Source organism: Pongo abelii, chromosome 14 (genome assembly GCF_028885655.2).
Source record: "Pongo abelii isolate AG06213 chromosome 14, NHGRI_mPonAbe1-v2.0_pri, whole genome shotgun sequence".
In the NCBI taxonomy this organism is placed as follows: Eukaryota; Metazoa; Chordata; class Mammalia; order Primates; family Hominidae; genus Pongo; species Pongo abelii.
In genome coordinates this window covers 75498027-75511545 of record NC_071999.2, presented here as the reverse complement: position 1 = coordinate 75511545, position 13519 = coordinate 75498027, and the positions used below count along the sequence as shown (strand labels likewise).

At 33.6% G+C, this 13519-nt stretch overlaps 1 protein-coding gene across 1 annotated transcript in view; it reads left to right on the top strand.

Annotated features, from left to right (window-relative positions):
* KLHL1 (kelch like family member 1) overlaps positions 1–13519 on the top strand; it is a 423432-nt gene that overhangs the window by 229338 nt on the left and 180575 nt on the right. Inside the window, exon 5 of the mRNA XM_024230886.3 lies at positions 5163–5375. Coding sequence (XP_024086654.2) covers positions 5163–5375 — 213 coding nt within the window. The remainder of the gene's footprint in view (positions 1–5162; positions 5376–13519) is intronic.

The window sequence follows — 13519 nt, the reverse complement described above, 5'->3', positions numbered from 1 at the left end:
ATCCCTAAAAATGTGGAAGAGGCTTTGGAACTACATAATGAATAATGGCTGGAGAAATTTTGAAATGCATACTAGAATAAACTGATATTGCCTTGAACAAACTGTAAAGGGCAACTTATGTGAGACCTCAGAAGAGAGCAGTAGAGAAAGTCTCAGATTACCTAAGTCATTGTGATCAGAATGTTGGTAGAACTATGACAGTAAAGGCCATCCTGATGAGGTCTCAGATTGAAATGTGGAATAGGTTTTTGGTAATTGAAGGAAAAGTGACCCTTGTTATAAAGTGGCAAAGAACTTAGCTGAATTGTGTTTGCATCCCAGTGTTTTGTGGAAAGAAGAACTTGTGAGTGGCAAAACACTTGGCAGAAGAAATCTCTAAGCCAAGTATCGAAGGAGCCACGTTGCTTCCATCAATTGCTTATAGTAAATTCAAGAAAATGGAAATGAATCAAAGACAGAATTTAAAATCAAAAGGGAAGCAGATCTTAAAGATTTGAAAATTATCAGCCTGCCCCTGTTGTAAAAAATGAAAAAGCTGCTTGATAGAGAACATCAAAGCTGTGGTCAAGGTTTACCTGTGCCCTCTGGGGAAACAGCCACTGTGGCCTACATTGTACCTTTATATCCAATGAAATAGAAGACTGAAAATTTCATTTCAATCTAGTACATAACATAACAGGAAAAACATTGTCTCAGAAGTCAAAAGATGAATTTCTCTATATCAATCCTTAAAATAGTAGAACCATGCATATATCATGAAACTCTCAAAACTTTGCTTGCAAAGTATGCTTAAGGAATTAGAAATTTTAAAATCTTAGATCCAAAACATTAGACCCAAAGATTATGTTTTTCATACTTACCTAATCAACCTCAACCAGAGGATGTAGCCAAATTCCAGGATCCCCATTTTTTTTTCAGGTACTTGACATTATGAGCCTCCTAAGAACTCATCTTTCTAAACAATAACTGTTTAGATGGATAATTAAATAAATTCTATATCCTCTGGTGCATTGAAACCTAGCCAGAGATTATGTAGTAGTCTGACAAAGGATTTATCTTCCTACCATAATGCTTAGAACCGTGACTAGGAGTTTACTGTAATTGACTAATGGTCACAGAGTGTAAGATGGTAAGACATAAGTCTTAACTCAGTAGACATCCATGAGAGAGAGATTTCTTGAGTTAACCATATAGTACATAATGTGTTGGTTTGATATTAGCTGCTCATGAAGTAAACAAAATTAAAGTTACTTAAACAATAATAAAATATGTTGCTATAGTTTAATATCCATATTTTAAACTTAATAACAAAGAGATGATAGTTGAAGGGATTTACTAATATTGTTTGATACAATATTACCATTAGTTTTCAGCTAATTTTCATATAAAAATTTATATTTCTAATAAAATTTCAAAAGAGTTATATATATTATTAACAATAATTAATGGGGAAAACCATAATTTAATTAATGCACAGAAGAAATGAATATTAGAAAATATGTTCATATTAAGTCCAGGAAATAATTAAACAAACAAAAAAAAACTGGTACAAAACTTCTGTCTATTCAGGATAAAACAAAACTACATTTTTTTAGCTAGAAAAATTATTTTAAAATATTATGAAGTAGCCATAGTAAATAGTAGTTTAGTCTTTATTTTTGTAGCTATCCTGTCTTATGAAATGGCAACTTACATTTGTTGCCAAAATCTTTCTTTATAATAAGCATTTTTAACCCATATGTAGAAAATGTATGTATGTATGTATGTGTGTTCATGTGAGATTCAATATATTCAAATGATAATATCATACATATAAGACCATCAAAGTTTTAGACTACCTCTACTCCATTATTATCTCACCTAAACTTCCCTTTCAATGTTATTTCCCACAAATTTTCTGTGCTTGTTGTCAATCAAATTGACAACTATGGCATCACATACTATACTCCCTGATTATGTCTTTATATGGTTTTCACTGGCCAGAGTACTATATGTCTCCATTTCCCATTTTCTGGTTTAAACTCCTTTCTAATATTTTAGGTCCACTTGAAAAGCTGGATTCTACAGAGTTGATTACTATCATTTTCCAGATACTGCACTTTTTCTACGTATCTCCTATATGGCGAGCTTTTTTATTCAAATCCATTTTGTCCTCACGATGATTATCAGGGCCATATATCAGGGTTTCAATAAACCTACGCTGAATGGATGATTGAATAAACCTAAGAAAGAGATTGTACAAAAGGCAAACAGGCCTCTTGTTTTATGATCTTCATAGACAATAAGGAGTTTGCTAACATATGCGAGCAATGTAAGAAACTCAATGTGAATTGATATTTTCTCTTTTAGCAATAACACATAATGATGTTAAAACAATTAATTTCCAGAACCTACATTGTAGGTACCATAAACAAAGTATCATTAAAATGAGGCTTGATGGAAAAATAAAACAGCAAGGAGAACTTGAGAAATTCAATGAAGTGTAAAGGAAAAAAAAAAAATAACACCTACGTAATAATATGTAGGTAAGTGTGAAAGATCTGATACCAGCTCCTAAGGTCCCATTTCCTTATAGCAGTTTGTACAAACAACGCTGCTGGTTACCAAAAGATTTAGTGTAACTTATAAAAATACAAAATTATTGGAATATTATTTAAGTTAGATGCAGAGATAAAAAGAAAAGAAAAAGTGCTGTAGTGGTATTAAACAAAACTATTATCAGAGCTGTCTGAAAAAGAAATCAAACTATAAAAGTCTATAGCCTTCCTACCAGATAAATTTCAATTTGACTCTAAGTTTTCTGGAGGCCAAATAAAAAGAGAAATCTGATCAGTTTCATAATTTACAACATCCATGATAAAAGCAAACCAATTTACCCAGGAGAAGTGCAATTATTCTTGCTACTAAAACCTGAAAGAAACTTCTCCCAAGGGTCATCATAAAGAGGACACTATAAAATATAATGAAATATGCCTTGAGCAGTATCTTTATGACAGACACCACTAGGAGTTTCATAGAACTGTTTTTTATGACATCCCTCGCTATATTCTGATGGCCTAACTATAGAGTTCTGTGTGTGGTTTAATGGAGGCATAGATTTTTTAGTAACTGGAAAAACAGGTGGACAAACCTTTCAAATTTAATGCACAGAAGATTCAAAGATTCCTCAGAACATCTTTAGCTTAACGTAGTTTTTTTTTTTTTTTAAATCTGATGGCAAAACATCTCAGAACACTTAATTTGTTAATTACCTGAACAGTTATTGGGCATCTATAATTTGCATGGTGCCCAAAGGAAACACAAGGAACAAAACAATTTTCTGGAACCAAAATAACTACTTTCAGTTACTCTGGGAAGTCAGTTAGTATAAATAAAGACATTATTTACAAATTGTATTATTATTATTCAATTAATGTAAATGTATGACAGATGCCCTGAAAGAAAGTAAGTTAGTGCCCTTTTGTGAAAGCTGAAGTTACTTCAGCTCCAAGGATATACTGTAACACAGACCAGGTTTCTCCTCAAAAAATAAATTTGAAACTGCTCTAACATACAGATGAATGGTCACTTGCTGAATTCTCTACTCTGTTTAGCATAGTCACAATGCTTCTTTGGAAGAGTCTTAGTTTTAAAACTTAGTCTTAGTAGAAAACTCTATATACTAGTATAAAAACTCTACTGCAGTTTTTATACTAAAATACGTGTCCTGTGGATACTGCTACCATCACTGTAGCTTTAAAACCAGAACCGGAGAAGCCTTTGCTCTATCTTGGAGCTGTCCCAGGAGACACGGGGAGAGGTGGAGCAGAGAAGGCCAAACAGCGGAATCTCTGTCTTCTCTAAACGTGTATCGTCCACAGAAGACTTTTTGCTTAAAATGTAAGAAAGTTTTTGACAAGTAGTTTTTAAAATATGTTGTTAAAACACTGTACTATCCTGTGCTGTTTCTACAATTTTATTTTTCTCTACAGAGATTGTCAATTCATGTATTCAGCAAATATGTACTGCTCCTCTGCTGTTTTCCAGGCTTCGTGCCAGGATCTAGATACACAAGGTTATATAAATCAGGGTCTTACAGCTTAAAATTTGTGAAAAGATTTCTAAGTTTACCAAAAATTAGGCAGCAGTGTGGTATCTGCTGTGGCAGGGATACACCCACTACACATCGTAAGGGGATAGTGAAGGCGTGGCCAAGTCAAATGAGACTCAATAGAAACTTGAGGAGCCGTATATAATAGGTAGCTCTTGAATTGAATCTTCAAATGTGACAGAAATTTAGAAAAGCAGGGTTGATAAAAGTCATTTTAAGCAATGTAGTAAATAAGGGAGGACATGTCAAACAAGATGGCAAACTGAAAAACAAAGAGAACCAGAAAAGGTCAGATTATGAACACCAGCTTGCTTAAACAAGAAATTTGAACCAAAAGATAAGGAGAAATAATAAAACAAAACAAAACAAAAACTTCAGGATAAAACCATGAGCACATTTATGTTTTGGAAATATTATTCTGGCATCACGACAGAGGATGAAACTGAGAAGCTAAGAATAGAGTTAGGCAGTGTAATTAGGAGGTTATGGGAGCAATCAGGAAGAAAATAAATGGGAATTAAGCCAAAGAAATTGTCATGAGAGGAGGGAGGGATAAGAGATAATAGCAGGGTGGAACTTGCTGGATTTTGTGACTTCAGTGGCCTATCTGTCCTATTCTTTCTCTTTTGAATAAAAATGGTGCATCTTATAGTACTACTTTTATCTATGCAATTTTAGTGCCATTTTCTGATTCTCATATATATGTCTACATATATAGTCAAGCTTTTAAAAACGTGAAATGTTATTTTTTCCTATTCACCAAATCTTATACAGCAGTACACTTGAAACTTGAACATTTAATCACTTAGTACATTCTGCCTGCATAACAAAGCTCAGCATTATAATCCTCCACTTATTACAAGATCTGTGCTGTCTGGGATACATTTACACTTCAATTACAATCACAATGCTTTCATCTTAACAGCTTCTAGTTTCTGAAGGATTGAGTCTCAAGGATTATGTTATAATGAGAACAAAGGATATTGACTACTTTTCTTATTTCTTTCTGAAATGCTTTACTAGCTAAATAAAAGTGAAACAGAATTTATGCCAAGATATTTTCTCCCTGCAGGAGAACATAATGGAAGTTATCAGAAATCAAGAGTTCTTACTCCTTCCAGCTGAGGAGCTCCATAAACTACTGGCCAGTGATGATGTCAATGTTCCCGATGAAGAAACCATCTTCCATGCATTGATGATGTGGGTCAAGTATGACATGCAGAGTAGATGCAATGACCTGAGCATGCTTCTTGCCTTTATAAGATTGCCACTGCTTCCACCACAGGTAATGATGTGTGATGCTGTTTAAATAGATTCAACGTACTGAAAAACCCTATATTAAAAGTAAACATCAAAACGCATTTTTAATTATGTATTCACACTTTTAAGTGCTTTTATCAAATACTATTTTTAAGTTAAATTTGATGGTGGAAAATGATGTATGATGATGGATCGTGGATCTAAATCCTATCTCTGCCGCTTATTGACTCACGGCCACTTGTATGATTATGATAATATCACTTAATTTCTCTGATATTCAATCTCTTTATCTCTAAAATGTGATCATACTGCCATACAGAAGTTTTGTGAAGATGAATTGGATAATATATGTAAAATGCCTAATCATAATACAGTGTCTCCTATCAATTATTTGGTATCAGATGCAATAATGTGATCATCCATTGATGTAAATGCATATTTAGTGTGATTTTCAAAGCTTCAGTGCGGTATTTCGACCTCTGCAGAGGAATAAAACATACCTGAATAGTAGAGAGTTATGATTTAACAGTACTTAGCAATTAGAATTATGGAATATATAATAATTGGAGCTAAGAAGCCTCTAGACACCAAGTGGGCCAACTTAACTTTATTGATTAGTTAAGTAGGATATAGAAAAGTTAATAAGAACATGAAGTTCACTCAACTTAGAGGAAGAGTGGCTAGTTCTCTCTGGTTCTGAGTCTTGTACCTTTAAACTAATTTGCTACAAAATTATCTATGTACAGCATTGTTAATTCAGGGTTTCTGGCTGGTAAAGTTATCCAAAAATAGGCTTGAAGGTGACCCTAACTTCTAAGTTGATAGGTAAACTTGCTTGTATATATAATTTGTGTGAGGGAAATGGGAGGCTTACCTCATTCATCAGATTCCTCATTTGAATCCAAATCACAATCAACATTTTTACTAATCCATATGTTACTAAAAAATATAAAACAGAGAATTAGGACATTTAGTAAAAGAACAGTAGGCAAGTATGAAGTGTTAACAGTAAGTGTAGAAGTGGGATTTATGGTCGTATATTAAGAATGGGAAGTTAGAAACACATTACCATAATTGAAAAAAAGGGAAGCTTTGTAAATAAGTGATAATTATATATCCTTTGGCTGCTGAGATTAATACAGGAGAAAAAAACAGGAAAATAATTTATGGAACTCAAATTATGTGAGCGTATCATAATAACAGGCTGTTACAAAGAAGCAGAAACATGCATTTATATACCTAGACAAAGAAGAAATTTTGCTGCTAAGTACTGAATTTTTGCAAATCTCCCAGCTTGGGTTCTAATGCCAGGTAGTATCTATTAGAGTCTGGGAGGGTAATCTTTTGGTGAAGAAATAGCCAATGATCACTATTAGCCAGAAAGCCAATGATAGTTATCAGTTAATGAAGGATGCTGTGACACTAGGTACCTTTGACTCTGGCATAGTCATTACTCTCTACCCATTTCTACTGTTGGTTGCAATGTGGGGAGTCTGGAATTATATTGTGCACAAAATCAGAAATAGTAGGACACGTATTAGAGTAGGTCAAGAATGTGACCAGATTCCTCTTCTCAGGGTATGTCGTTCTTTTATGCCCTCGTTTCCAACTCTTCTGTCATCAGATATAGGGAGGTGCTGCCACCTGTGCATGTCATTAAATGGTTACATCAGATCAGAGATGTCCTGTTGGCTTTTTTGTTCCTAAGGCTATACATTGTATGTGGAATTTTATTTCTTATTGGTTCAGCTGCTTTATCTTGCTTAGTGAAGTAATATTTATTAAAATTAAGGTATAAAATATTCTTTTGATGTCACTATTAACAAAATTTTAAACAGTGTGCGATAGATATAAATGTAGCATATGTCTCTTCTCCATTCCTCATCTTTCAAACTGGGGCTATCACACATTATAACTTTATATGTACTTTCACAACAGATGTGCAGGAGGAATGAATGAAAATATTTTCTGTTTATAAAATGCCTTCATATAAAAGAAGGGCTATCACTTCTATAACTAACGTTAATGAATTATGTGTCATTATAAGCACATTACATATATTTCTAATATTAAAAACAGATGCAAAGTAAAGATTATTAATTCTATTACACAGAGGAATATTAGGCTCAAAGAGGTTAAGTGACTTTCAAAGTTCGTAGAGCTAGTGGAAAATCAGGTTTTCCACAAACATAGGTTGGCCAGATAAGAACATACGCAGAGATATTTCTACAATAATGAGTGCCATTTCCCTGTTTGCTCTCTAGCCTGGAAGATCATAAAAATATCCTGAATTAATCAGTTTTGAAAGTTCTTTTAAAGACACTGAGGATGGAAGAACAGCAGTATGATAGGAACTTAAAGGCATTAATTTATTTCTTTAGCTACCAAACGATTTTATCTCATTTAATTTCTACAAAATCCCCATGTAGTTGATACTGTTATTCCCATTTGACAAATGAGTACTTTGAGAATCAGCATGATTACTATCTTCTTTGGTTTTAAAGATCAGATTTTATTCCAATTGGATCCGACAGAAATGTGGATCTTCTTTCACTAAGGGGAAAAGAGTACAATTTTTATTTAGGGTTGGTTTCATATTTGCCTCAATGTCCAACCAGAGTGAAAAAAAAAGTTTAATTGAATAAAGGATTTTACAGACTTGCACGCAGACTTTCAAAGCTGCTAAACGCCTTTGGGTCCTTATGAAAAGCTATTAAAATGGTCAGGAAACATTTTTTTGCGGATCTTGGGTTCATTAACATACGGTTTGTCTATGCTTTTCCCCCAGTGATTAATATATAGGTCACTTATAACCTTTAAGTGATTTGTTTGCATATATTGTGAGTATTTATACATGCACATGAGATGTTTGTGCGTGTTGCCACTAAGAGAAGATAGAATATGTGGAATTTCAAACACAATATGTTAGATGAATGAGAGAAAAATAGGAAAAAAATAGAAAAGTGTTGTAGTGGTAGGGGAAGTTATTTTGAGAATATGTCACAGCAATATTATAGCATAAATGAGAGTGGAAATGTTAAAAGTACCATGAATCAAAGTATTATATACTACTGAAGTAATCACATAATTTCTTTTATATATATATATTTTTATTATACTTTCAGTTCTAGGGTACATGTGCACAACGTGCAGGTTTGTTACATATGTATACTTTAGGAGATATACATTAGGTATATCTCCTAATGCTATCCCTCCCCCCCCCCACCCCACAACAGTCCCCGATGTGTGATGCTCCCCTTCCTGTGTCCAAGTGTTCTCATTGTTCAATTCCCACCTATGAGTGAGAATATGCGGTGTTTGATTTTTTGTCCTTCTGATAGTTTGCTGAGAATGATGGTTTCCAGCTTCATCCATGTCCCTACAAAGGATATGAACTCATCATTTTTTGTGGCTGCATAGTATTCCATGGTGTATATGTGCCACATTTTCTTAATCCAGTCTATCATTGGTGGACATTTGGGTTGGTTCCAAGTCTTTGCTATTGTGAGTAGTGCCACAATAAACATATGTGTGCATGTGTCTTTATAGCAGCATGATTTATATTCCTTTGGGTATTCAATCTTTCTCTCTCTCTCTCGCTCTCTCTCTCTATATATATACATATATACACACACATAATATGTTACGTATAGTGTAACATATAATTATACATTGTTTATTTGATATATAGCAAAACACAATATTATATTTTAAAATACTAGCAATATTTAAAGGAGGATAGAGTCTATATTTTCTCAGTGAGGTAAGGGATGACTTTCAAAAGGAAACAGTACTTGGCCTAATTTTTTAAGGAGACTTGATAGATTTGTGTGTGTGTTTGTAAGGTAATTCCTGCAGATGTAATGGCCAATTTCAGGTGAGTGAGAGAACAATATTTGAAAGACTCAATGTGAGCTGCTTATAAAATTCCTCACCAAAACATAACAAAACGCCGACCAAGACAAGAGTATAACAATTAAAGAAAATTTTAAAAGATACTTAAATGTCTTCTTTTGAGAAGTGTCTGTTCATGTCCTTCGCCCACTTTTTGATGGGGTTGTTTGTTTTTTTCTTGTAAATTTGTTGGAGTTCATTGTAGATTCTGGATATTAGCCCTTTGTCAGATGAGTAGGTTGCGAAAATTTTCTCCCATTTTGTAGGTTGCCTGTTCACTCTGATGGTAGTTTCTTTTGCTGTGCAGAAGCTCTTTAGTTTAATTAGATCCCATTTGTCAATTTTGGCTTTTGTTGCCATTGCTTTTGGTGTTTTAGACATGAAGTCCTTGCCCATGCCTATGTCCTGAATGGTAATACCTAGGTTTTCTTCTAGGGTTTTTATGGTTTTAGGTCTAACATTTAAGTCTTTAATCCATCTTGAATTGATTTTTGTATAAGGTGTAAGGAAGGGATATGCAGCCAAAAAACACATGAAAAAATGCTCACCATCACTGGCCATCAGAGAAATGCAAATCAAAACCACAATGAGATACCATCTCACACCAGTTAGAATGGCAATCATTAAAAAGTCAGGAAACAACAGGTGCTGGAGAGGATGTGGAGAAATAGGAACACTTTTACACTGTTGGTGGGACTGTAAACTAGTTCAACCCTTGTGGAAGTCAGTGTGGCGATTCCTCAGGGATCTAGAACTAGAAATTCCATTCGACCCAGCCATCCCATTACTGGGTATATACCCAAAGGACTATAAATCATGCTGCTATAAAGACACATGCACACGTATGTTTATTGCGGCATTATTCACAATAGCAAAGACTTGGAACCAACCCAAATGTCCAACAATGATAGACTGGATTAAGAAAATGTGGCACATATACACCATGGAATACTATGCAGCCATAAAAAATGATGAGTTCACGTCCTTTGTAGGGACATGGATGAAATTGGAAATCATCATTCTCAGTAAACTATCGCAAGAACAAAAAACCAAACACCGCATATTCTCACTCATAGGTGGGAATTGAACAATGAGAACACATGGACACAGGAAGGGGAACATCACACTTTGGGGACTGTTGTGGGGTGGGGGGAGGGGGGAGGGATAGCATTGGGAGATATACCTAATGCTAGATGACGAGTTGGTGGGTGCAGCGCACCAGCATGGCACATGTATACATATGTAACTTACCTGCACATTGCGCACATGTACCATAAAACCTAAAGTATAATAATAATAATAATAATAATAAAAGAAAAAGAAAAAAAAAAAAAAAAAGATACTTAAAGCAAAATTAAATAAATTCAAAAAACAGATGTTTCCAGCATAGTGTTAAACCATATAATCTCTAAGTACTTTTATAGCAAGGAGTAGCTATGATTGTATTTAGTAAATGAATGAAAACATTTCTAGAATAAAGAGTAAAAATAAAAACAATGAAAGAGACTTCAAAGAGAACATGTTAAAAGAATGATTAGTGCCAAAAATTAATTTAGCTTTAATAGCCTTCTCTTGTGTTCATGAGGCAACTGACCAACTTGACTTGGACATATTTCAGTTCTATCATTTCTGCGCTCCCATGTGTTTTATTAGTAGGCCCATTATGTGTATCTGGGCTTTGTTATTTCTTAAGTACACAGAGAAAATCGGATATTCTTTATTAATTATAAATTAGCACATTAAGTTATGGTAATTTGGTGTAGAAAATATAACAGAGGATATGGATTTCAGATTAGAGCAGTGTAGACAAAAGGAGCTCAGGAAAGGAAGACAAGGTATGAAAAAGACTCAGAAGCAACACTGTTGCTCTCTGTCCTCTATTGAAATATAATAACTAATCCAGAAATAAATTCAGTTATTTTACTTTGCTATAGACAGAACCAGAGAAAAAGGGAAAATGATAGTGATAGATAACTGAGTTATAATCCAAGAATGAATTACACTATTTAAAAAAATAAGTTATGAATGGAATTTTATGTAATAGTTTTCATATTTTTCCTGAATAGCCTGAGGCTTCACAATTTCAGCAGTATTGGAAAACATAGAAATTTCTGTCCTTTTAGAGAATGACTGAAAAAAATATATATATATAACATATGTAGTTTACTTAGAGGCCACCTGATTTGATTTACTCATTATTCTGCTATTTTTCTTTCTGGGATTCAACAAAGTACCATGTTGCTATAAAATAAATAACATGTTTGAACATTTTATAACAATTATTTCCACTAATTTTAATTGAATTCATAAGATATTTCTTTGTAGTATGCACTTAAATATTTACTATATATGAATTTTAAAAATACTCATAAGTATCAGATTTTTGCTATATTATTTTCTAATGAATGGGTTTAAATGTAAAAGTATGTTGTTGAAAAATCAAGAGAATATAATTCTACATATTATCAAGTCAAAAGGTGCTCAGGGGAATTCAGTTTTATCATGGTCAGAGATTATTTAGAAGGTTGGAGATAATACAGATAAACTTTGCTTCCTAGCTCAGAATTGGTAGTGTTTATCTCTCTTTTTTTTTTTTTTTTAGACAGAGTTATGCTCCTGTTGCCCAGGCTGGAGTGCAGTGGCACAGTCTTGGCTCACTACAACCTCTGCCTTGCAGGTTCGAGCGATTCTCCTGCCTCGGCCTCTTGAGCAGCTGGGATTATATGCATGCACCACCACGCATGGCTAATTTTGTATTTTTAATAGAGACAGGGTTTTGCCATGTTGGTCAGGCTAGTCGAACTCCTGACCTCAGGTGATCCACCCACTTCGGCCTCCCAAAGTGCTGGGATTACAGGCATGAGCCACTGCTCCAGGCCGGTATTTTTTATCTCTTTTAAGACAAAAGGAAACATTTTTCAAACTTCCTAACAATCAAACCTACTGATTCTTAAGGGAAATATATAGCAATGTGTGTGTGTTTGTGAGTGTTTATGTGCATGTACATTTTTATTTTCTGTAGCAAAAGGTAGAAGAAAAAAAGCTTGCAATGAAATAATAGAATATTGCCTAGATTTAGAGGAATATGGTTTAATCTAATAACAAGCACAATAAAATAACAAGGACATTCAAGTATTTAACTTTAGAAGACAGATGCTGCCTCTATTTTACATGAATTAAGTCTTTCTGTGTAAAGCTGAATAAATTATTCCAAAAGATTACTTGTAGTAGTAATAGCAATACAAGAAGGAAGTGTGAGGTCTCCAACCTTTTTCATTGGAAAAGTGACTATTGATTAGATACCAGTGACATACGGACTCTTCACGACCATAAAAATTATAGCTACAACTAAAACATCTGATTTATAAAAACAGTTACAAAGAGTAAATCAATATAAAAAGAGCCTTTTGAAATCACAGTGGAAAATATACAGAGCAGATTACACTCAAGAAATTTATATGTTTTGTTTGATTTTACCTCCCCAAACTACTCCTTGATAAGTGTCTCCAAGGCTAGCTGCAAAAATCCTCACTGTTAAATGTATTCTGTATGTTATCTTTACAAAGGAAAAAATTAAAACTCTTATTTTCTTACAAATGAGTAAGGCCAAAATAATTAATCAAGCCCACTAACACAATCCATTAACAGTCATTGTTACTTTTTCAATGTATTTTTCCCCCTTTGATGTGCTGGCTGTATGATTAGTTAATGATCATACCAGGCCATCATTATTGGGATAGTCTTCTCTACAAAGCTAGATTGCAGGAGTAAGAAAAAAAAGGAATAGGATTGCTTTTCTCCAAAAGAGATCTTAAAAACAATGCCTTTAAAACAGAAATACATAGATAATATATAATGCTTCTAAGATCAATAAATTTATCCTAAATGATACTTAGATTCATGATCATTTAGCCCTCCTGTGACATTCACCATTCAAGTTACAAAATTTAAGAAAAGACAAAGTGTTCTGTTAGCAAGCTTTAAGTCAGCAGAGGTATTAATATAATAAAAGATATGCAAGGACATTCACATGCACAAACTCATACATATACATGTTACTCTCTTTGGTATAGCAAAAAATAGAGAAGAATTTGGAATATAATCTGAAAGTCTTTATTTTTTTTACAATATGTTAAATGTTTCTGCTTGAATCAAGGGTTGATTCCACTGGATCTATTTTGCATCCCATCTTTCTTGCCAAAGGGGTTCCTCTACTGCAATGAGCACTTCTTACATTATCAATTGTATCAATTTTTAGTCTATTTTGGATAATTC